General features: G+C 35.0%; 1 protein-coding gene across 3 annotated transcripts in view; it reads right to left on the minus strand.

The window, feature by feature from the left end:
- Positions 1-22619: 22619 nt before the first annotated feature.
- Positions 22620-26323, minus strand: part of CALCRL (calcitonin receptor like receptor) — a 99236-nt gene continuing 95532 nt past the window's right edge. For all 3 annotated transcript variants that reach the window (XM_045868387.3, XM_054506104.2, XM_054506103.2), the window contains one exon: positions 22620-25786. In XM_045868387.3, coding sequence (XP_045724343.1) covers positions 25571-25786 — 216 coding nt within the window. In that variant the 3' untranslated portion in view covers positions 22620-25570. The remainder of the gene's footprint in view (positions 25787-26323) is intronic.

Raw genomic sequence — 26323 nt, forward strand, 5'->3', positions numbered from 1 at the left:
AATAACATCACAAACCTAAAACAAATAAATATATTGTATCATCACCACCAATCATTAGTATTTTCATTATTTAATTCATTTGTTCAAGCAGTATTTATTGAGCATCTATCTCTAGGCACTGGGGAGATAGCAGTCAGCAAGACAGAAAAAAATCCCTGAGCTTATGGAGCCTACATTTTAATGGAAGCAAACAAACCATTAAAATGTAAGCAAAGAAGTGAAAAGATGAAAATAATTGAAGAAAATAAACCAAACAGACTACTAATAGGATGAAAAGTAACTAAATAGAGAAGAGAGATGAGAAGATATATTATAGAGAGTGTTTGGGAAGACTGTTCTGAGAAAGTGACATTTGTCCTAATTCATGAGAAGCCAGTCAATAAATTGGTTTTATCAGAAAAAGCCTACCTTTTCTCCTAAGATCTTTAATAAAATGACTAACTGCATGAAACACACCTGAAGGACATACTTTAATTATTCATTCATTTAGTCCACAAATTTTGGTTTTTCAAATAGAACCTTGAGAGTAATACATTATAGATTTAAAAGTATAAATTAACTTACAAATTAAATTAGGCAAATAATTTCATTTTTTTCGGGATCTTAGCAGAGAATATGAGAGATCTTCTTGGCATTTCTTTCAAAATTTGATAATGACACAATGTAAGATTGATCTATTAAACCATAGTAGATTTTAGGAGATAGAGATTCAAACTCCCTCTCACATAAAGCATAGATACTATTATTAGGCTTCTTGACTGATTTAGTTTTAGTATTTCCTTGTCAACCATATTATTAACCATAGGAAAATCTTTTTCCTTAAATACACACAGTTGGGAATAAGGATGCTATTGTGGGATTTGCTTTGTGTGGTGGTCATGTGCAAAGGATAGGTGAAAGGATAATTTGATTCAGTTTAGTAATTGATGAAAGTGAGAACTTCAATATGGAGTATATAGAATTAATGGCATCAAAGGAACTTCTCAGAATGTCTAACTCACAGAACTGAATGGGGTAATGTGTACAGTATTGCTTTATCTGATATTTGGATCTTATGTGTAATTTTCAATAAAAATCCAATGTTAGCATGTTCCAATTCTGTCAGTCTATATTTAGCAGAAACAGTTTTTATAAGAATTGTATCACTTTTTAATGTTCTTATTTATACCTAAGTAAAATTGTGGTTCAAAATTTTTATATCATTATCGCAACACAAGGAAGAAGCATCAGTTGATGAAAAGGTATAGAGTTAAGCATAAAACCACATCTCTTTACCTTCAGAATTAGAAAAAAGATTCTGGAATGATTTTTTATGGTTATTTATTTCATTGATATCTGTATTTTTAGGAACTAAATTCTTCAGACTGTATCAGGGAACAAAAGAGCATCTTCCTCTTTTCTTCTTCCATTTTGTCTGAAAATTTAGTTACATTCACCCCTTGAATGTTTACAATTAGACATTCTCACAGTCTTTCTTGGCATTTCAATGCTAGATATGAAAATATCAACAGGAGTTATCTATGTTCTTAATTTAATTGCTCTTTGTTTTGATATTTGTGAAATCTCTTTTCTGCCATGTATTTAAAAATTCATAAAATATAAACAGTAGAACGTATGTTAGTTGTTTCTATTACGTTATGTATTTCGTTTTGTTTTGTTGGTAGGGACTGGATTGCAGTCAGAAACATGGCTTCTTATCCTGTTTTTATTTTGTTTTTTTTAAATGGTAAACATTTTTTTCTACTCCAGACCTCTGCAGGGGCATTAAGTGTCCTTTGTTAACTTGTACAAAGTCAGTACAGTGTATCAACTATTAGCACATGCTTCAGGGGCAGGGGACCTCCATTCAAATCCTGGATCTCTTTATCTCTGAAAACTTCTAGAAGCTACTTAACTACCCTACACCTTCTTTCACTCATTGATGAAATGAATATCATAATGTACTCACTTCATAATGCCATTGTGAGGACCGACTACATTAATGTATGTAAAGTGCTTAGAATAGTCCTGGTATATAGGAGCAGTACACAGAATGTTAGCTGCTATTATTATTCCCACTTCCCTCCATCTGTAGGAAGGGAGGTTTGTAGACCATGTATCCTACTTCTGTTGTTGAGCCCCTGGGTAATGTAAGAACAAGTGAGGGAATGAAATTGTAAAATCAGAGAAATTGTGAAGATAATGTTGTAGGGTGCTTAGAAGAGCACCTGATAGTTACACTCAATAAATGTATTCACTTAATTTTATCTTTCCTTTAGTTCATAGGATTTATAGATTACTTTTTTTAATTGAGGTACACTTGATATTATAGTTGTTTCAGGTGTATAACATAATGATTCAGTATTTGTATATATTGCAAAATGATCACCACAATAAGTCTAGCTAATATCTGTCATCATACATAGTTAAAAATTTTTATAACTATAACAATATATAGATTAATTTTGATTCATTTACTTTTTAATTTAAAAAGCACAGTGCTGAATGGCAAATGAGTGGCCAGGAAATTTGATCTTTTGTCACTTTTTCAGAAAGGTCCCTCAGCTTTTATTGATCCAGGATTTTTTAATATATTAAATGTTTCTAGCCAGTCATATCTGGGATGAATGCTAGTTCTGTTGTTTCCTAATTATGTGATCTTGGGCAAGTTACAAAAGCTCTGTGAATCTCACTTTCTTCATCTGCAAAATGGAGCCGTAATGACTGTGTGAAAATTTATTGTGAAGGTTAACGTAACAGATTTTGGAAAACTTAGCATCCTGTAAAGCAGATAGGGTAGCATTAAATAAATGGCATTAGCTGTTTTCTAATCTTTCCTAAATCTGAATTATAATTTACTGTTTGGTTGACTTCAGCTATTGTTCTTGCTTTTACATGGCCATTCCTCTTATCTATCAAGTCAAATGAGGTAACATGCACATGAAAACACTGGTGACACAAAATGCACTATAAACATGTTATAATTTTAAAATTTGCATTAATAACTTCTCTACTATGGCCATTATCATGTTTGACCTTAGACCATCTGTTTTCCTTTAAATGTTCTCTCACTATTCCTTCTCTTGAATGACTTCAACCATCATCTTTCCAGGCCCTTGGGCACAATTTTCAGTCTTCCCCATCTCCTCCTCCTCTCACTCTTCATAATCAAAATCTTGCAAAATATTCTTCTGTATTCCTCTGAGAAAAAAATTTAATTTGTCCTCTTTTATCTACCCTAGTAGGATAATCCCTAGGGAAAGTTTTAGTCATATCATGTCATTTTCTTTCAAATCAGTGCTCCTTTGTTTTTGATAAAAATCCTCCACCTAACCTGCAGATTCTTGTATTCTTCTTGAACTTCCAAGTTCATTGCTGAGGACCTCAAGGTCCTCAGATTCTTTCTGATCTATATGACTTCTCTCTTTCTCTCTACTTCAGCACAAACTCACCTTTTTTCTTCAATTTCTGTTAATAAATTGAATAATTTTAAGAATCATTGAGATTATTGACCATTTTGAACAGTAACAAATGATATAAATATGATTTTAATTTGTATTATTGAACTAATAATATTGTTTGGAAAATTGAGCAATATAAAGATCAACAATTTTTATTTGTTCAAATCTAGTAAATTCTTTAAAAAGTCTTAATCTATATGAGACATAATCACGATACCATCATTTAAATGTCTTAGAAATTGTCATCTACTATAAATATACATAGATGTATTTATAAAGATGTAATAATCATAGTTTTTAAGCAAAAAAAATATTTTAATACACATAAAAAGTCACATATACAAAAGGAGAGATTTTTCTGGCTACATATGTGTTTGTTTAGCTCACTGGGCAAACAGTGGCTGGGAAAGTACAATTCAGTCTGTGAGTCCTTTAAAATTGGCAGTGATTCCAGTTTGATGAAACAAGAAGGGAATGGGGGAAAGGAAAGTTCTCAAAAAAGTTAATCCAGTGGCATTTGTCATCTTTGCTAACCTTAATTTTCACTATAACAGATGCATAAACTTATGACATTCTGAGTTGGATTGAATTCAGCTATTTTAGAAGAAAGAAATTATGATTATTGTCCTCAAGCCAAGATAACAACACACCGATTATGACTAGCCAAGAAGCCTGGAATTCACAAACCGCCTTATATTTATTTATTTCTTCATGTTGGCTGTTTATCAGGAAGTGACTTCAGTAAAGAGCTGTAATTCATTTATTAAGTAAACTCTCAAAACTCGGAAAAGGATGGTACATATGCTGTATTCAAAAATTACTCTTTCAAAATCTATATATGGAGACATTCATTGCATTTAATTTGATTTACATTTTTTTAATCATTTGGAGAAATAAGGTCATGGTGAAATGGGTGTATTTGCTTTTTAATCTCTTTGCTTTTGTTTCCGAAACATCTTATTGATCTAGTACAATACTTAAGAACAAAGGAGATATATATGTGTGTGTGTGTTTATATATGTATTTTTTTTATCTTATTTATTTTAGAGAATGAGTGAGAGCAGGGGGAAAGGCAGAAGGAGAGGGAGAAGTAGACTCCCTGCTGAGCCAGGAGCTCAATCCCAGGACCCTGAGATCATGACACTTAACCGGCTGAACCACCCAGGTACCCCTATATATGTATTTTTAAAAATAACTTTTCTTCAATAGTAAATCAAATGGTAATATAGAATACAAACCACAGTGTCAGGCATCCTTAAGAACAGAATTCAATGTAAAGTTTATATGAATAAACCAAAGGCAAGTCTTGACTGAGATGATTTTGAGAATTGTAGATCTAAAATTACCTTCCCCCAAAATTATTTGTAGCAAAAACTAAAACATCTAAACAATAGGGAAAATTTCTGTTTCCTTTATCCCTTTATCTGCATTCCAAATACTAAGCAAAATAGCAACTTTTTTTGAGAGGTAATTAAGTCTTTAACATATCCTGTTTTATTTTAGAATTCTTTCAACTTTTTTTTTTTTTTTTTTAAATTTGGGGCCTCAAAAGTACTCTTAATTATTGCTTTGGAATTATTTCATTTCTAATCTCATTTTCTCTCTCTTTCTCTCCCTCCTGTTTTTTGGGCTTTTAAATTTTTGGGTAATTATAGGTCCCTTGGAGGATCTGACGAATGTTATTGACTCTTTCTCCATTAAAATATACTTGCAACGACATGGATGGAACTGGAGGGTAATATGTTGAGCAAAATAAGTCAAACAGAGAAAGACATGTATCATATGACCTCACTGATATGAGGAATTCTTAACTGCAGGAAACAAACTGAGGGTTGCTGGAGTGGGGGGTGGGGTGGGAGGGATGGGGTGACTGGGTGATAGATACTGGGGAGGATATGTGCTCTGGTAAGCGCTGTGAATTGTGCAAGACTGTTGAATCTCAGATCCGTACCTCTGAAACAAATAATGCAATATATGTTAAGAAAAAAAAAAAAGAAGAAGAAGAAGAAGGTAGCAGGAGGGGAAGAATGAAGCGGGGGAAATCGGAGGGGTAGACGAACCATGAGAGACGATGGACTCTGAAAAACAAACTGAGGGTTCTGGGGGGGGGGTGGGAGGATGGGTTAGCCTGGTGATGGGTATTGAGGAGGGTACATTCTGCATGGAGCACTGGGTGTTATGCACAAACTGAATCATGGAACACTACATCTAAAACTAATGATGTAATAATGTATGGGGATTAACATAAGAATAAAAAAATTTAAAAAATATATATATACTGCAAATCATTTTATGTACTAAAGCTCATTCATGATGGCACATTAAGAACACTTGTTTTGCTATCTCACTCTTCTTTCAAATCTGTGTACCTAAATGCATATTAGTAGACAAAATAATATCAATTTTATGGTTAAAGGGCATGATGATCGTGTTCATTGGAACTGAATTGAAATCTATGCTTTTGTTGAAGGTCTTCTGTAGTTCAGTTCTGGGCTGTGTTTTACATGTATATTCATACTGTCATGAAACACTTATAATTTGGGGGTAAAGACTAAGATAAAGAAAGTCCTTTTCCTTTTCCACATTTCTAATACAGTTTATTGAATTTGTGACATTGGCACTTTCTTCAAGGTAGACAATCTGGTGATGTACTGCCTAAATAATATTTTCCCAATCTCTCCCATATACCCTTTAAAACTTTCACAACCACTTATTTATTAGCTATTTTAGCTACTAAATTCTCTAACTTGTTTTTTTTCATTATACATAGCATACTGATTTCTCTTTTCATCTACAATTTATTATAGGAATTTTTCATGATGTGTTTTTCGTAACACAATGCTTTACAAACCTCTTGGACATTAGAGACCTAATAATGGAAAACTATCAGTGCTGTGAGGCAGGTGTGCTGTCTGTGCTTATTCACTGCTGACTACATCTCTTGCACACTACAGGAATTGAATAAATATTTGTTGAATGAATGAGTGAATTTAAAAAACCATAATTACAAATTAGGCAGAATATTACAATTGCCATTGAATAGAAGTTGATTACACTAGTTCCTAGTAAACTTCAGTGTCCCTGAATATACCCTTTACCCTTGCAAGGAAGTCAAACAGATGATTGAAATGCCCACAATATCTTGCACAAAATTTCATCACTAAAGCCATAGATTTTATTCTCTCAGAGAGGCCCATGCATTCTTCCTTGGGGGATATTTATTCTTTATAACACAATTATAACATACTTATAATCTTCAAGCTGAATCATATTTATTTTTTATTTTTTATTCATTTTAGAGATAGAATTTCGTGATTTGGGGCATCTGGGAGGCTCAGTTCATTAAGTGTCCAACTCTTGATTTCAGCTCAGGTCATGATCTCAGGGTTGTGAAATCAAGCCCCCGTCAGGTTCTGTGCTGGGCATGGAGCCTGCTTACGATTTTCTCTCTCCATCTCTCTTTGCCCCTCCCCCTGCTCACACTCTCTGGCTCAAAAAAAAAAAAGTGTTTAAATAAATTATTTATTTTAAATAGTTAAAATTACATTAGGTTTTAGCAAAATTTTGAACTAGTGTAAATCATTACTACACTGACTGCTATATAACATTAAGCTAAAAGGAGATATGAAATAAATTTAAAAGGATATTTGAATGAAATTTTGGCATGTAAATATGCATGTATAAATTTAACTTATTGTAAATTTATTATATTAGGGATGGAGGCTCAGATGAATAAAACAGTGTAGTGAAGAAGACAATACCAAAATCAGTTACTACAATAGTTGTAACCACTGATATAATCACTATGTGAACTTGAGTCCTTTGGGAGAAGAAAACAGAACAACTACTTGCCTGAGGGATTGAGGAAAAGCCACGGATGAGATACATTTGAACTGGCACTGAATGATGAGTGGAAGTTTGCCGAGAGGAGGAGGTGGGGTAGGGTATTCAGGGCATAATGTTCTGAAAGCATGCTGTGTGTTCAGAGAATGAGGAGAAGGTCAACATGCTTGGCTCCAAACCGTGGAGAAGGGAGGAAAAGATGGGTAGAGAAATAAGTTGCATCTGGGTTACAAGAAACCTAATGTTCTGTGTGAAAGATTTTGAGCTTTATACCACAGGTAATGGTAAGGCAAGGTCTCAGGAGGAAAAATGAAATGGTTTAATTTGTTCCGGATAAAGAATATTAACTGTTGGGAGCAGCATGTAGATAATTGCCCAGAGCAAGGAGAGATCCACAGAAGGAAGCCAGATAGGAGAAAGAAAGAATGCTCCAACTGAAAGATTTTAAGAAACTGAACTAAGGCAATGGAAGAGGAAAACAGAATGATATCCCCGAGTCATTGGTGAAAACAAATTAACAGGTACTGGAGATTGATTGAACATAGATAGCCAGTAAAAGGGAGTGTGTTCAAGGACTCTTAAAATTTGAGCTTAAGCAAAGGCAGAATGTGACAATGGCCATTAAATAATGGGAAAGATGAGGATTAACAAGATAAGTCAGTAGTTCTACTTTAGACATATTGATATAAGATGATTGTGGGATATTAGCTTGATATTTCCAAAGCCAATTTCCCTCCCCCCTTTCCTTCCCTTCTTTCTTTTTCAACTTCCCCCCTTCTCTTTCTGTTTCTTCAATATAAACATGGTATAGTTTAAACCATAACATTGATTGGGATCACCCCGAGAGAGTGAGTATGATTGGAGAGGTAATCAAGGGCACCCAATAAATTACTTGGATTTGAGAGATGGTTAGAAGAAGACAGTCAGTAAAGGTGATAGAGAAAAAAATGATCATAAAAGTAGGTAGGGAAACAAAAAAAAGTCAGTGTCTTAGAAGATAAAGAGGAGAATGTAGCAAATTCTGCAGAGGCTGAGGAGTAACAGGATATTGGTGTCTTTGATAGGAGCCATTAAGTGTGAAAGATTTTAATTATTCGTTTATTCAATAAGCATTTTTCAAAGGTCTTTTATGTGTTTGGGCTTGGTACAAAAACATCAACAATATATATCACAATGTACATTGCAGGGAAATAAGGAGATTTTTACCCTGTCAATAATTTTGCCAAAAAAGTATTGCATTTAGAGTAGACCATCATGGTTACACTTAGGCTTTACATTGCAATCTTCTCCCTAACAATAGTAATCCTATCAAAGAGGCATTTCATTATATGGCATCTATCACCAACCAGTGGGTAACCTCTTTTTCATGAATCAAAGACATGAACCAAATGGGGATTTCTATCAAAATGGTTACTAAATATTGTTTACCTGAAATGACAATTCAATAGAAAATTCACCACACATCCATTATTAACAGCCACACATCATTATCTAAAATTATTGGATAAAATGGAAATTGTATAAGTGAATTTTTTTATTTCTCAATTAGAAACACAAACATTCCCTGCATTTTTAACTATTAATCTTATTTTTTGAGAGAGAGAGAGAGCGCACGCATGCACACACATGAGCAATGAGCAGGAGGGGAGAGGCAGAGGGAGATGGAGAGGGAAAGAGAATGTTAAGCAGGCTCCACGCCCAATGCAGAGCCTAGCCTGGGGCTTGAGCTCACAACCCTGAGATTATGCCCTGACCCGAAATTGACAGTCAGAGGCTTAACCAACTGAACCACCCAGGCGCCCCTAACTATTAATCTTTAAAAATGAATGACACATCCAATTGTAAACAGTATAAAACTCTGGACCCAGATATAATCCTTCACTTTTCCACTTACAGACAAATGGCTCTTAGACAAATGCATTAATTGCTTTTCAGTTCCATAGTACACAAACCAGGAATTACAATACCTGCCTTGCAGAGTTATGAATTAAGAGGAAATGAACAAATATGAAATAAATAATTAAAAAAGAGTTTGGCAAATGGAATTTTGATAAATAGCAATTATTAATTTAATAAGGTATCTAGCAAAATATGTAATACATAGTAGCTGTTTAAAAACCTAATCCTAAAACTATGTTAATCAAAATGTCTTCCATTTCTTAATATCCTACTAGACATTATAAATATCTTAACTAATTTAATTCATACAAAAGTAGTCCTGAAAGTTGTCATTTTTGCCTTCTTGCTGAGGAGCAAAAGAAACAAAGACATAGCAATTTAAGCAACTTGGCTAAGGTAGAAAATGACAGAACTTGCATTGGCACATTGGCCTTTATAACTCAGAATCCTGTGAAATTAAACATTATATGACCCAGCCTGATTCTCCTTTAAAACTTATCCTCACTATTTCCTCCATCTTCTGATTTTATTATTTTTCTTTGTTTTTCAATTCCCCAAAATTGTTACTAGGCATTCAGAAAAGCAGTTGATTTTCTGAAACTCCTTAAGTATGTGCTTGCTCCCAAGATCAGTCACTTGGGAGCCTCAGCTTACAATTTGACATAGGGCTACTAGTAATATAAAATCCTTCTAGGGGTATCAATAATTTTTATTAGATATATTAAAATTGTATACCTCTATCAGTTGAAAATATTTTCACCAAGACCAAAATTTTCTCCCTTCCTGATAGACACACTGAGTTCTCTGTTTAATGTAAGGCAATGACTCTAAAAAGCTGATGTCATGAACAAGAAAATGGGAAATATGAAATTACAATTAAAGCAGCAGTTAGTAATGTAAGTTTCAGTGCTATGTCTTTTTTTTTTACTTTTGTCATGATAGAGAACAATATCAAATTAATCAAGTGATTGGCTATTATCATTTACTACTTAAGTGTTCTTTCTTTCTTGTAGTTGAAAAGATTAGAGATGATAATGCTTCTACTAACACTTTCTCAGTTGCTTCTTCTCGGAACTAGAATAAATCTTGGATTGTCTTAGAGATCTTGGGTACTTATGAAAGCTTTTGTTTATTTTGATAAAAAAAGAAACTAAGATATCTTTTTCTTTTATGGGTTAGCATCTGTATTTCTTTTTTTTTTCATTTTTTATTGTTATGTTAATCACCATACATTACATCATTAGTTTTTGATGCAGTGTTCCATGATTCATTGTTTGTGCATAACACCCAGTGCTCCATGCAGAACGTGCCTTCCCCAATACCCATCACCAGGCTAACCCATCCTCCCACCCCGCTCCCCTCTAGAACCCTCAGTTTGTTTTACAGAGTCCATCATCTCTCATGGTTCATCTCCCCTCCGATTTCCCCCGCGTCATTCTTCACCTCCTGCTATCTTCTTCTTTTTTTTTTTTTATTAACATATATTGCATTATTTGTTTCAGAGGTACAGATCTGTGATTCAACAGTCTTGCACAATTCACAGCGCTCACAATAGCACATACCCTCCCCAGTGTCTATCACATAGCCACCCCATTCCTCCCACCCACCACCACTCCAGCAGTCCTCAGTTTGTTTCCTGAGATTAAGAATTCCTCATATCAGTGAGGTCATATGATACAGGTCTTTCTCTGATTGACTTATTTCACTCAGCCTAACACCCTACAGTTCCATCCACATCGTTGCAAATGGCAAGATTTCATTCCTTTTGATGGCTGCATAATATTCCATTGTATATATATACCACCTCTTCTTTATCCATTCATCTGTCGATGGACATCTTGGCTCTTTCCACAGTTTGGCTATTGTGGACATTGCTGCTATAAACATCAGGGTGCACATACCCCTTCGGATCCCTTCATTTGTATCTTTGGGGTAAATACCCAGTAGTGCAATTGCTGGATCGTATGGTAGCTCTATTTTCAACTTGTTGAGGAACCTCCATACTGTTTTCCAGAGTGGCTGCACCAGCTTGCATTCCCACGAAAAGTGTAGGAGGGTTCCCCTTTCTCTGCATCCCCGCCAACATCTGTCGTTTCCAGAATTGTTAATTTTAGCCATTCTGACTGGTGTGAGGTGGTATCTCATTGAGGTTTTGATTTGGATTTCCCTGATGCCAAGAAATGTTGAGCACTTTTTCATGTGTCTGTTGGCCATTTGGATGTCTTCTTTGGAAAAATGTCTGTTCATGTCTTCTGCCCATTTCTTGATTGGATCATTTGTTCTTTGGATGTTGAGTTTGATAAGTTCTTTATAGATTTTGGATACTAGCCCTTTATCTGATATGTCACTTGCAAATATCTTCTCCCATTCTGTCGGTTGTCTTTTGGTTTTGTTGACTGTTTCTTTTGCTGTGCAAAAGCTTTTTATCTTGATGAAGTCCCAATAGTTCATTTTTGCCCTTGCTTTCCCTTGCCTTTGGCAATGTTTCTAGGAAGAAGTTGCTGCGGCTGAGGTCGAAGAGGTTGCTGCCTGTGTTCTCCTTTAGGATTTTGATGGACTCCTGTCTCACATTGAGGTCTTTCAACCATTTGGAGTCTATTTTTGTGTGTGGTGTAAGGAAATGGTCCAGTTTCATGTTTCTGCATGTGGCTGTCCAATTTTCCCAGCATCATTTGTTGAAGAGACCATCCTTTTTCCATTAGACATTCTTTCCTTTGTCAAAGATTAGTTGACCATGGAGTTGAGGGTCCATTTCTAGGCTCTCTATTCTGTTCCATTGATCTATGTGTCTGTTTTTGTGCCAATACCATACTGTCTTGATGATGACAGCTTTGTAATAGAGCTGGAAGTCTGGAATTGTGATGCTGCCCACTTTGCTTTTCTTTTTCAACATTCCTCTGGCTATTGGGGGTCTTTTCTGGTTCCATACAAATTTTAGGATTATTTGTTCCATTTCTTTGAAAAAAGTGGATGGTATTTTGATGGGGATTGCATTGAATGTGTAGATTGCTCTAGGTAGCATTGACATCTTCACAATATTTGTTCTTCCAATCCATGAGCATGGAATGTTTTTCCATTTCTTTGTGTCTTCCTCAATTTCTTTCATGAGTATTTTATAGTTTTCTGAGTACAGATCCTTTGCCTCTTTGGTTAGATTTATTCCTAGGTATCTTATGGTTTTGGGTGCAATTGTCAATGAGATTGACTCCTTAATTTCTCTTTCTTCTGTCTTGTTGTTGGTGTATAGGAATGCCACTGATTTCTGTGCATTGATTTTATATCCTGCCACTTTACTGAATTCCTGTATGAGTTCTAGCAGTTTTGGGGTGGAGTCTTTTGGGTTTTCCACGTAAAGTATCATATCTGCAAAGAGTGAGAGTTTGACTTCTTTGCTGATTCAGGTGCCTTTTATTTCTTTTTGTTGTCTGATTGCGGTGGCTAGGACTTCTAATACTATGTTGAAGAGCAGTGGTGATAGTGGACATCCCTGATGTGTTCCTGACCTTAGGGGGAAAGCCCTCAGTTTTTCCCTATTGAGAATGATATTCGCTCTGGGTTTTTCATAGATGGCTTTTATGATCTTGAGGTATGTACCCTCTATCCCTATACTCTGAAGAGTTTCGATCAAGAAAGGATGCTGTAGTTTGTCAAATGCTTTTTTTGCATCTATTGAGAGGATCATATGATTCCTGTTCTTTCTTTTGTTAATGTATTGTATCACGTTGATTGATTTGTGAATGTTGAACCAACCTTGCAGCCCAGGGATATATCCCACTTGGTCATAGTGAATAATCCTTTTAATGTACTTTTGGATCCTATTGGCTAGTATTTTGGTGAGAATTTTTGCATCCATGTTCATCAAGGATATTGGCCTGTAATTCTCCTTTTTAATGGGGTCTTTGTCTGTTTTGGGGATCAAGGTAATGGTGGCCTCATAAAAGGAGTTTGGAAGTTTTCCTTCCATTTCTATTTTTTGGAACAGTTTCAGAAGAGTAAGTATTAATTCTTCTTTAAATGTTTGGTAGAATTCCCCTGGGAAGCCATCTGGCTCTGGGCTTTTGTTTTTTGGGAGTTTTTTGACGACTGCTTCAATTTCCTTAGTGGGTATAGGTCTGTTCAGGTTTTCTATTTCTTCCTGGTTCAGTTTTGGTAGTTGATACATCTCTAGGAATACATCCATCTCTTCCAGGTTATCTAATTTGCTGGCATAGAGTTGCTCATAATATGTTCTTATAATTGTTTGTATTTCTTTGGTGTTGGTTGTGATGTCTCCTCTTTCATTCATGATTTTGTTGATTTGGGTCATTTCTCTTTTCTTTTTGATAAGTCTGGCCAGGGGTTTATCAATCTTGTTAATTCTTTCAAAGAACCAGCTCCTAGTTTCGTTGATCTGTTCTACTGTTCTTTTGGTTTCTATTTCATTGATTTCTGCTCTGAGCTTTATTAGTTCTCTTCTCCTTCTGGGTTTAGGCTTTATTTGCTGTTCTTTCTCCAACTCCTTTAGGTGTAAGGTTAGGTTGTGTACTTGAGACCTTTCTTGTTTCTTGAGAAAGGCTTGTATTGCTATATACTTTCCTCTTAGGACTGCCTTTGCTGCATCCCAAAGATTTTGAATAGTCGTGTTTTCATTTTCATTGGTTTCCATGTATTTTTTTAATTCTTCTTTAATTTCCTGGTTGACCCATTCATTCTTTAGTAGGATGCTTTTTAGCCTCCATGTATTTGAGTTCTTTCCAACTTTCCTCTTGTGATTGAGTTCCAATTTCAAAGCATTGTGGTCTGAAAATAGGCAGGGAATAATCCCAATCTTTTGGTATTGGTTGGGACCTTATTTGTGACCTAGGATGTGATTATTCTGGAGAATGTGCCATGGGCACTGGAGAAGAATGTGTATTCCATTGCTTTGGGATGGAATGTTCTGACTATATCTGTGAAGTCCATTTGGTCCAGTGTGTCATTTAAAGTCTTTATTTCCTGGGCGCCTGGGTGGCTCAGTTGGTTGGGCGACTGCCTTCGGCTCAGGTCGTGATCCTGGAGTCCCGGGATCGAGTCCCACATCGGGCTCCCTGCTCGGCAGGGAGCCTGCTTCTCCCTCTGACCTTCCCCCCTCTCATGCTCTCTCTGTCTCATTCTCTCTCTCAAATAAATAAATAAAATCTTTAAAAAAAAAAAAAAAAAAAAATAAAGTCTTTATTTCCTTGTTTATCTTTTGCTTAGACGATCTGTCCATTTCAGTGAGGGGGGTGTTAAAGTCCTCCACTATTATTGTATTGTTGTCGATATGTTTCTTTGCTTTTGTTATTAATTGCCTTATATAATTGGCTGCTCCCATGTTAGGGGCATAGATATTTACAATTGTTAGATCTTCTTGTTGGATAGACCCTTTAAGTAGGATATAGTGTCCTTCCTCATCTCTTATTATAGTCTTTGGTTTAAAATCTAATTTGTATGATATAAAGATTACCACCCCAACTTTCTTTTGGTGTCCATTAGCATGGTAAATGGTTTTCCACCCCCTCACTTTCAATCTGGGGGTGTCTTTGGGTCTAAAATGAGTCTCTTGCAGAGAGCATATTGATGGGTCTTGTTTTTTAATCCAATCTGATAGCCTGTGTCTTTTGATTGGGGCATTTAGCCCATTTACATTCAGGGTAACTATTGAAAGATAGGAATTTAGTGCCATTGTATTGCCTGTAAGGTGACTGTTACTGTATATTGTCTGTGTTCCTTTCTGGTGTATGTTGCTTTTAGGCTCTCTCTTTGCTTAGAGGACCCCTTTCAAGATTTCTTGTAGGGTTGGTTTTGTGTTTGCAAATTCCTTTAGTTTTTGTTTGTCCTGGAAGCTTTTTATCTCTCCTTCTATTTTCAATGACAGCCTAGCTGGATCTAGGATGCAGATTCTTGGCTGCATATTTTTCTCATTTAGTGCTCTGAATATATCCTGCCAGTCCTTTCTGGCCTGCCAGGTCTCTGTGGATAGATCTGTTGCCAATCTAATGTTTCTACCATTGTAGGTTACATATCTCTTCTCCCGAGCTGCTTTCAGGATTTTCTCTTTGTCTCTGAGACTCGTAAGTTTTACTCTTAGATGTCGGGGTGTTGACCTATTTTTATTGATTTTGAGAGGGGTTCTCTGTGCCTCCTGGATTTTGATGCCTGTTTCCTTCCCCAAATTAGGGAAGTTCTCTGCTATAATTTGCTCCAGTATACCTTCTGCCCCTCTCTCTCTTTCTTCTTCTTCTGGGATCCCAATTATTCTAATATTGTTTCATCTTATGGTACCACTTGTCTCTCAAATTCTGCCCTCATGATCCAGTAGTTGTTTATCTTTTTTTTTCTCAGCTTCTTTATTTTCCACCATTTGGTCTTCTATATCACTGATTCTCTCTCTGCCTCATTTATCCTAGCAATTAGCGCCCCCATAGCATCTGTATTTCAGTCATTCTCCTTGCTGCCTCTTTTGTCAGTAAAAAAAAAAATAATAATAATATTTAACAGTGAAATGATCCAGGCCTTATCCTTTAGAAATCTAAGTGCCTTTTTACTTGGGATTCTCAAATTCTAAATGCCTGCAGCCAAATTTGGGTGACTTATTTAAATTTACTAAGCCTGTTTGGCTGCTTATTTTCCCACATATTTAGCAATGTGGCTCCACTGTAAGGCCTAGCAGCTGCCCACCGTATTATTTGAGTGTACACATTTCCTTTTACCTAAGAAACATTAATGCTGGTCCACCATACTTTTTGTCATTTGGGCTCCCTCTGTGCTCAAATATTACCCCTTCTTTTAATATGTAAGCTAAGCTTAAATGGAATGGTTGTATAAGCAAGGAACTTGTGTATACTGACTGGGTTCAGGAAAATGGGATGATGTTAGAAATCTGAGCTGGACATCAATTTCTAGAACATAGTGAGTAGAGAATACCACGTAGGTTGATTCATAGTTACATTACCTTTTTCCTTTCAACTGTTGTCTGTGTATCTCTTTCTTCCTTCTGCTAGGAAGGGTTGCTAAATGTATAATCTAATCCATTAACACAAATATAACTCAGGAGCTAATGTTAATTAAAAATGCACAGTCACAAGGAGGAGAGGCTGTGAAACAAGAGAGTTTATCACCACACAATCTTTTTAATGCTTTTGACTGAGAAGAAATAGACATGCTCAAGAGAAAATTAAAGGTTCCAGAGGCAACTATTCTAATTTGGAGCAAGACTAACTGAATTATAAATGCAAAATCAACCTTCAGAATTTAAATCAATTTTAGATGGAAAGATCCCTTCACTATTCATCAGTTCATATTAACATTTACACAATTAATTTGAAAATCTCCTATCTTGGACAGGTTTCTGAAAAGTGACCTGAGGAGGAATAAAAGAAATAGAATGAGTTTTTTACTGTTGCAATGAAGCATTCATCACATGCATGGTGCACTATGAAACTTAGAGACACTAAGTTTTAAGGAATGTACATTTGAGAATCAAAACTAGACACATTTACTCTGGTTTGGTTTCTTGAATACAGCATCCTGCTACTTGCAGATTTCTTTCCTAAAGGTAAAAATGTGTTCATCTTTGCTAATGATGTTGATTTTTCCATTGATTTATATCATTATTATTGAGTGGGGACCAACTGTTTAAGGTATAAATCTTCATACAGTGGATTTGCTATGCTCTGATAGCAAAAAGTCATTTGAGCATTTGTTTTTAATGTGTATGAATTTCAAGTTCTTCTGAACTATTATTTGCCAACATCTATCTGATTTTTTTCTTTTCTTTTTTTTTTTTTTTTTTTAAGATTTATTTATTTGAGAGAGCGAGAATGAGAGTACATGAGGGGGGAGGGTCAGAGGGAGAGGCAGGCTCCCTGCTTGGCAGGGAGCCTGACACGGGACTCGATCCCGGGACTCCGGGATCATGACCTGAGCCGAAGGCAGTCACTTAACCAACTGAGCCACCCAGGTGCCCCACATCTATCTGATTTTTTAAAACAATTCTAGGCTTTGATTTTAAGAGCTGCCCATTCTTTCTTCCAAGCAATGCTGTTGCAGTCATTTACAAAGCGTGGTCCCTGAACCAGTTGCATCAACTTCACTTGGGAACCTATTCTAAATGCAAGTTCTCAGGTCCCCCCCAGAATTGCTGAATCAGAAACTCTGGGGCTGGGCCTCAGTCATTAGCATTTTAACAAGCTCTACAGGGAATTCTGATGCATGCTCAGCTTTGAGAACCACTGCTCTTCTAAACTACGGCTTGTCACTACTTTGTGTATAATTCACCCCTTTGGCAGTAATGGTGAAGCTTATGGATCTTTTTGTCAGAATGATATTTTTAAATATCCAAAACAAAATACATAGATTACTAAGCAAATAGGTTATATTGAAATTCCATTATCCAAATATTAAAAACAAATTTGTGACACAATAATACATGCACTTCTTTACTAACACATTTAACTAACAAGATTCATGAGTGAGTCTAATAACTATCATAGTTTTAAAATATTGGTGATCAGGGGCGCCTGAGTGGCTTAGCCATTAAGTGTCTGCCTTCGGCTCAGGTCATGATCCCAGGGTCCTGGGATCGAGCCCCACATCGGGCTCCCTGCTCAGTGGGAAGCCTGCTTCTCCCTCTCCCACTCCCCCTGCTTGTGTTCCCTCTCTCGCTGTGTCTCTCTCTGTCAAATAAATAAATAAAATCTTAAAAAAAAATAAAAAATAAAATATTGGTGATCAAAAAAGTTATTTCCAGATATCTGCAACAATCATGATGTGATATAACTGTATCTATGATTTATATTGGTGACAAAGTCATAGATATTACTGATACTATTGCAGTTTATTCCTATATTCATAATTGAAGGAAATATTGCATTTCAGCCAGCAGTTAATGAAAATACAAATATAAGTTTTCTATGCATCTAAATTCATGGGTTCCCTTGGATTCTATCCACAATTCCCTAGGAGAAAAGAAGTCTTGCACGATGGGTGATTTGCAGCCTGTCTAAAAAAAATGCTTATCTTGTCAAATGATAAATATGATACATTTTAAAACAACATAGGAGACAGGATGTGAATCAAATGTGTTCTGAAAGCCATAGAATAAATTGTTCTCCCTCTCATGGTCTAACACCTGTGACAGTGAAAGCATAGCTGATCTAATAGTTTACTGGAAATTACCAACAGTGTTACATATTTTCCTGCTTAATCATACAAAACCTTTGTATTCATTATAATTTTAATGTTTTCCCACATGTTCTTTGCAGATCTTTACCTGTCACTGTATGTATTAATTGACACCTCCTGCGATTCCTTAGAACCTCTTAGAAACAGTGAATTTTCAACTCTTGGTGTTGTCATTGCTAGCCCCATTTGAGGAAATGGATAATCAAAGAGCACATAAACAAGTCAAGGTCATGGAGCACAATTCGGGGCCCTGACTTCCACTGAGTTCCACGTTTCTGGTTCTGGATTCTGGCCTGGCTGCAGAGGGGCAGCGAGCCAATGGGACCTGGCCTGGCCACCATTTGAGATAGCTGAGTGGTGGTATCAGATGAATAGAAAGAACAAAAAGGGATTCTTTCTATTCCAGCCGTTGATGACAGACTACTCAAACAGGAAATAATCAGAGCATAAAAGGATAAATCTACTTTCCTCATGAGACAGAGGAGACAATAGACTGTCAGGAAAGGAACATGCCCCTATTTTGCAGATGGAACATTGTAAATAGGACTTCTTGCCAATTCTTTATTTCAGAAGCCATTATTTTAAAGTCTTGTCTTTGCCTTTCAGCTCATTTTATTTGACAGATTCTTCCCCCACACCCTGATTATTAAAGGACATTTAAAAGGTCTTCTGAAGGGCTTTCTTATAACATATTTTCTTCTGTGTTGTTTCTTGTTGGTTTGAATAGTTTGATACTGTTTCTAGTATCAAATACTGACACTGAATTCTAGTCTTAACTTTATAATTTGGAAACAGAGTGACATTAACACAAATTTTCGAAGGCTCAGTTTTATTAATTATCTGAGGATTACATTTGCCCTACTGATTCAAATACAGTTTTTAATAGATGAAGGAAAAAAGAATGAATATTTATTGAGTGCCTGCCATGTGCCAAGCCCTCACAGTATAGAAGAAGCGATGTCATACAGGGAAGGGGGTAACACATCCAGTTGGGCAGGTGGAGGAAAGGAAAAGAAAGAGAAAAGAAACATCTGCAGATGTTACAGCTATTCAGGAAGCCAGAGGCTGGCAGGGAGAAGGCACAGAACAGAGGACAGTATAGGAAGAACCCATGAGCATCTGAGTGAGGTAGAAGTGTCTGCAAAAAATCAGTAGTAGCAGGAACCAACCAAAGTATTTTGGTTATGTAGAGTGCTGAGTTTCCTTCTTCAGCTTTTGCTATGGGTATAGAAATGTCTGTAGGCAGCTGCAGATGGAAAATTTAAGAAAGATGGACGACAGGACAAATCTGTCTAATGTGGAACAGAATGAACTGCATTTTTAAAGGAGAAAGAGGGGGGACACCAGTATTTTCTGTTAGTTGCTATTTATCATACATAAGGTCTACATTTGGAGAATTGAATAAAAGCAGGGAGGAGAAAAAGTGACAGAGCTTCTGTGCAGGACGGAGTGAGAGGATCCTTTCAGTAAGGGGCTTCTCTCCAGAGAAAGAACAACTGGCCCACAGCTCTGACGCTTAATTCAGGGTTTGGGAATGCAGTCGATATTTATTATGTTAATGCCAGGAAAAAAATAATTAAAGTGATCTGTAGAACAACAGTGAAGCTGCTTTCAAAAATGTGTCAGTGGAAGAAGCTTATGACTTCCAAAGGAATCCTATTGCAATTCCACTTAGCAAGTCAAAGATAAAGATTGTTAGTTCCTTTCAGGAGTGGCCCATGCTTGACAGGAGCATGAGGCATAATATTTGATCGATAGAGTTATTAAAATAGCACCAGTAAAACTAACTGTTTTCATGGTTATTGCCAAGAATTATTGAATTGTGACTGATTGAAAATAGCAGATAAATGTGAGGTTTAGTACACATAATAAAAGCATGAACTAGATCTCTGGGAAAAATGAAAATGGTCTTAACCATTTAATAAGTATGTTTCAGTGGGGGTCAGGGAAGGTTTAGAGTAGAAGTGAATTAGGGAACATATAATTCATTATCCAAACCAAGAAATGTTTATCTAAGAAAATTGCTCAGGCTCTTCCCTAATATCTGTGGAGCCTGAGGCAAGAGTACAAATTGAAGCCCATATACTTGACATATCTCAAGTATTTAAAGGAAGCCAGAAAAATATTAAGTAGCTTTCTCTTATATTTTGACAAACAAATATTCAAAACACTCAAGATTAGTTTCAAATTTAGATTTCTCAGAAATCTTAGAGCTTTGTGCAGGGACATGTTGGTATTGGGTGAACTGGTCCCTGGCCTCAGAAAACCCTTTCTGTCCATCCTCAGCTTCTCCTTGCACTGGTGGGGCCTCCCATACAGATCTAAGTGCACCCTTCAGCCTGCATATCTGAATCTATCAACTTCTCTGTATAAACAACGATCCCACAGCTACTCCTTGAGACTAGGGGTGGACACAGAAGAGGCAAGGTCCATCATCAGAAAGGGAAATACAGCCAAAAGACTTGTATAGTTCCTGGGTATGAGCATAAGCCATTATATGCAAAATCTTCTTATGTTTATGCTGTATGCTTATACTTGTAACTTGAAACAGACAATTGGCCAATTGGCATCCCCACTCCTTTCCCAGGCAAAAATTAATGAGGAGCATTCTCCTCCTTTTTTCTACAGACTTCTATACTTATCAGGTGATCATTTCAACACATTTACTCTTTTAAAGCCAAGACAGCAGCCATACCAGTCATGTGACTTGTTAATAAGCTCATTTCTTATACCTGGTATTCCAGGGATCGCATGTTTTTCAAGAAGAGAAAGTGAGAAAAGAAAAGAATGAATGATTCCCTGGGTGATAATGTCATTTCACTCCCTATTTGGATTACCATTTTTGGCTCTGTCTCCAGCAAAATATTCTAAAGAGTGGTCTACACACTTCTCCCCCATTCTGTCTGTCCTTTTTTCATGTGCTATTACCACTGTTTTAACTGTTAGGTTACAAAATATGTCAAGGCTTATCTCCTCTTCTTGTTTAGAGCTTTCATGACTATGAAATTTAGAATCATCGTGTCTGGTTTCAAAATAATTATCTACCATTATGTTTATTTGGATCATCAGTACTATACAATTTATTTAGGGGCAAATTGACATCTTTATGGTGATCTTCCTAGATCACAAGAACATCAGGTGTCTTTCCATGATCTGATTGATGTCTTCTGTTGCGATTGTTCATAGTGTTAAAATGTATTTCACTCATTTCTTATTTAATTTATTCCTATATATTTTACCTTCTCTTGATGTTGCTATAAATTTGCTCTTTTTTACCCCACTGCAGCTTTACCCCACTATACCTGGTTGTTAAAGGTATATATGGGACATATTGATCTGTATACATTTACTCTGTGGATTGCGAGATTTCTGAATTCTCCTACTGCTTAGGTTAGCATTTCAGGTGTGTCCATATCTATTATCTGTATATATAAGAACATATGTACCAATATTTATTGTACTTACTGCATGTGCATCATATTGTTCTCTCATTGTATAGGCAAAATATATGTTAGAGTCATTAAAGTGTCCTTTCTAGTGCTTTCTAGTATGTTCTTCAGGGTTATCTCTACCTTTCATTATTTTGAGCTATTTTACAGATATATTAGTTGCAGAAAACTGATCATGATGTACACTATTCTTGATCATAGAAATACACATTAGTTATTCAATAGGATGCAACTGATTATTGCCCTATGAGTAGAGCATTTATTTATAAATTCATTTCAGCATTTGTTATAGTCTTCTATATGTGTGATATTTTACATTCTTCCATGAATTGTTGTAACATCTTGTCCCCCTGTTAATGAATGAACTAAACAAATTCTTTGACATGTTTTCATTTTTATATTTGTGAGTCCTGATTATGTTCTTTTTAAAAAAATTATCTTTAAATTGTTCCTTTCCTTCTTTTTGTTTCTGCTATTCAAAACAAAACTACACAATGGAATATAATGGAAAGAGGAGAGAAATCCCTGTACATTTTCCTATTTCTGGACATCCTTTCCCTTCTTTCAGCCTAGGAAGGAATTTGGGTATATTGCTGTTTATTTGGAGTTTTCTATCTTGAAAAACAAATTCATAATCTTTTTTCATATTCATAATTTTAAAAAAATTGGTTTTTGGGATGTTTTACTGGTTTTTGAAGATTTTAAAGAGAGTAGTAGAGATGGAGTTATTGATTTTAAGTAGTATTCCACTGACCACTGTAAACAATATTGTTTATAAATTATTCAGCACTTCAGTACACATGAATGAAAATCAACTTTAACTCACATCTTTAATATTTTCATACAACCAAAAAAGAGATATACATTAAGTAGACATAACATGACTTATTTTAATTGATCAGAATATCTTGTTTATGACTTACAGGTAAAAGAAATGGTGGTTTCTCTTAACCAATTAAAACCAAAAGAAAATTAAAATAAATTCACATTTAAAAAAATTATAAGCAATTAATTACAGCACTACACCTACCACTAATTCTATGTACACTGGATTACATTTGAGCAAACACCAAATTCCAGAATTGGTGTTTTACAAATAAATGCACTGGAAAATAACTTTAGAAAACTCAAAAAGGACAGATTAGAATTTTTTTAATTAAAATGTAACTTTCACAAGTACTCACAGAAAAATAGCAGATCTCCATTTTGAAAGTTAGAAATTCCCCCAATTAGTTTTCAGTAGATACCAAAAAAGTTTCCTTTTAAAAACTATTGATTGTATCTTTTCTTCATAAGTAAGACATAAAGGAGATCTTAATTAACACTTCAGCTTTAGAGAAGTCTAATATTTAAAAACATTACTCATAAAAAATATGGGTACAAAACTAACACTAAGTAATTATTGGATTCTTTCACCTGAAGGTTGTGCAATAGATGATTCTTGGCCAGAAGGGAAATCTGATCTGAACTTAATATGTTAAAAGCACAATAAAAAATAATGGAATATTACAGTATAATTTTAATAGAATGCTCATGGAGAGTTTGACATTTTCTACTGTCATTTATGGTTGAGACGACAGTTTGTCTGGAAGAATGAAGAAATACGTGAACAGTGTCGAACAAAGGATTTGAATCTGTGTCTTTGAATAATAAGTAGCTAAAAAGTGAGTTTATTTAAAAGAATTTTTGTAAAATTTAAACAGTAGCAAATCCAGAACAGCCTGCATTCCTTCTTAAGATAGCTTGCTATAAAATCCATAAATTTGAAACTAACAGTAAAACCTTTGCATGTATACAGATAAACTATAAATCTATTGACCAGACTATTTAATATGTTAATTCTTACTAATTTAGATAATTTTCCTGGACAATTTCAAATGACTTCTGAACTCCCAGTCTATTGACAGCTTAAGAAAGAAGCTATGATTACTAAGTCATTAGTTTAATCCATTTTAAACAAATTAACACACTAGGAAAACACATACACATAGTGATTTCTCCTCCTCAAATTGATTTTTACTAATTGAAGGCATTTTCATTTTTCAGAAATTTGAGTGGGAAATAACATTAGGGAAACTGAATCCCATTTAAATGTCAATTAATTCATTAGTAAGGCTTTCTTCCATCTTAATTGAATTACTCCCTAAACATTCTGACAATTCTTCTTCACTGATATATTCAAGTCTTTCACTGATTTTTAGTATCACATTATCATAGTAGCTCCATTAAAGCATTTTATATGATATATATATGTGTATATATATATATATATATATAGTATTCCTCTAGTTTTTTTTTTTAATAGTCTGGAACATTTCCAAAGCCATATATATTTATACAGTAAGAGTCAGAAAAGTAATATTTTTACTGGTGTAAAAACCATAAGAATGACAGGCTGACATTTATTACTGTAGGAATCCTTTAAAATTTCTGGATTAGAATGAAAGTTCATTGTCAAAATAAAAGGAGAAATATGTCAAACATACGTATTACTAAGTTATGAAAGAATCACCTAAGCTAATGTAATAAAACAGTGGCCTTGAGGTTTTTTTTAATAAATATTTTATATCATTTCATAGATATTTCTGTTCTCTTGGTTCTCAAACAAACTTCTGATGCTGGCATCTGGTTGTCTTTAAAATATTTACCAAATATAGAATTCCAGACTCTATTTTATTATAAAATCAGCCCAGACACAGTATCAGATATTAACAAGCATACATTGTTACATTATGTATTTGTTTTTTAAAAAAACTTATCTAGATTATATGCATTTGATTTGGGACTATAAAATAGATAACAGAGTATTTACAAGCTTATTTTCACAACAATTTTTTTTACAAACTTCCAAGAAAATAAGAAATCCTTCACTGATTTCCTTCATGTAAAATAATTGCGAATTTGTCTACACAGTAGAAATGGAAGGGCCAAAGTTTCTATTTACAGATACAGGGAAACTGATTCCCTCCCACTTGTGTAGTAAGATAGGAAAGTAGCTGACAAGGTGTAATATCAACCAAGATGTCTCCCTAATGATAGCAAAGTAGGATTGCATGTCCTACATACTGTTCGTCAAATTTCAAAAACAGATATAATATTGGATATGACTATGATGTATCAGCCAAAGAGTAGACAATAGCAGTTCTGCTCAGTCACTTTTCTTGGAAAATAATTACTTCTTTATCCAGTCCATTTGAAAGGGTAAATACAAAAAGGGCTAGAAGATTTACCGGGTTAAAAAAAAAAAAATCAACTGCACCAATGAATATGGGATAAAAATTTTAAAAACAAACAAATGGAAAGCTAATTTTCCCTCTGAGTCTGGAGGTCTTACCTAGCTCTCTTTAGTCAGTAAGAGTAGAATTGTGCCCAGTGTGTATATGAACTTTTACAGTCTTACTCATTTGTGAATTCATGCAGAGTGGTGTCCTAGAGCTGGTACGTACCAGCCTGTAAGAGTTGATTGTACTGACATTTTCCCAATTTCACATTCAGCAATGTCAAATGGGTAGCCTGAATTCAGCCGTGGTGGGAATACACCACAGAAACTGGAAAACATTACAAATCAGTGGTTATTTTTCTCCCAAAGAGCTAGTTATTAAACATTTAACAACACACTACTGAATTGATGTGAAGGTTTTCTTTGTGGCATTCAAGAAATTCATTGAATATTGAAGTCTTCTGGTTGTAAAGCCATAGATCGAAGTCCTTTAGTTAGGAGTGGCACAAAATAGTTAAGCAGTACTCCCTCAATTATCAATCATATAACTTTTCTGGTTTTAAGACAACATTTTCAATATCATGGATGCTTTTTCCATTTAAGTGTTCACTAGGACAGTCATGACTGTAACCTGTACCATCACTGATTGTTGACACTGTGTAGGATGCGCTTCGAAGAGCATCTGTATGGGAAAAGCTGTTTCCAAATTGGATTTTATATTGATTCCAATTTCTTTTTAGAATTGCTTGAACCTGTCAATCAAAAAGAAACAGAAAGGACAAGAACAATTCATTATCTGAAATAAAGATATTGTATTTAAAAGTACAATAAAATAATTTATGTAAAACTTAAAAAAAAGCATTGATGTTAATTAGTGAATAATACTGCTTTATTTTCTTAATTAAAAGAATTAAATTGGGAACATTAAGAAATTTTTATTTAGGAAATTCATTGCATTACTCTTTACTCTTAGATCCCATTAATATTTTATGCCTTATCTTTGAAGCTTTAATAATGCATATGAATGTATTATTGTCAAATAAGTAGTTAACCCAGACCCCCATTTGCAAGCTTGCATGTGTAACATTTAGTTTTATATCAGTATCTTAATAATAGAATGAGAAGACAATTAGTGAGAGTACAAAAGGAGAGAGAAAAGAGGTAAAAGAAAAAGAAGTTAGGGATACAAGGACTATAAATATTCATCATCATCATTAACAGCAGCAACTACTTTTTATTGAGTGATTATCATGTGCCAGGTATTGTGCTACATTCTGGAAAAAAGTTAG

This window comes from Mirounga angustirostris, unplaced genomic scaffold (genome assembly GCF_029215605.1).
Source record: "Mirounga angustirostris isolate CCGP_5_RB_7025 unplaced genomic scaffold, mMirAng1.0.hap1 SCAF_3, whole genome shotgun sequence".
Taxonomy (NCBI): Eukaryota; Metazoa; Chordata; class Mammalia; order Carnivora; family Phocidae; genus Mirounga; species Mirounga angustirostris.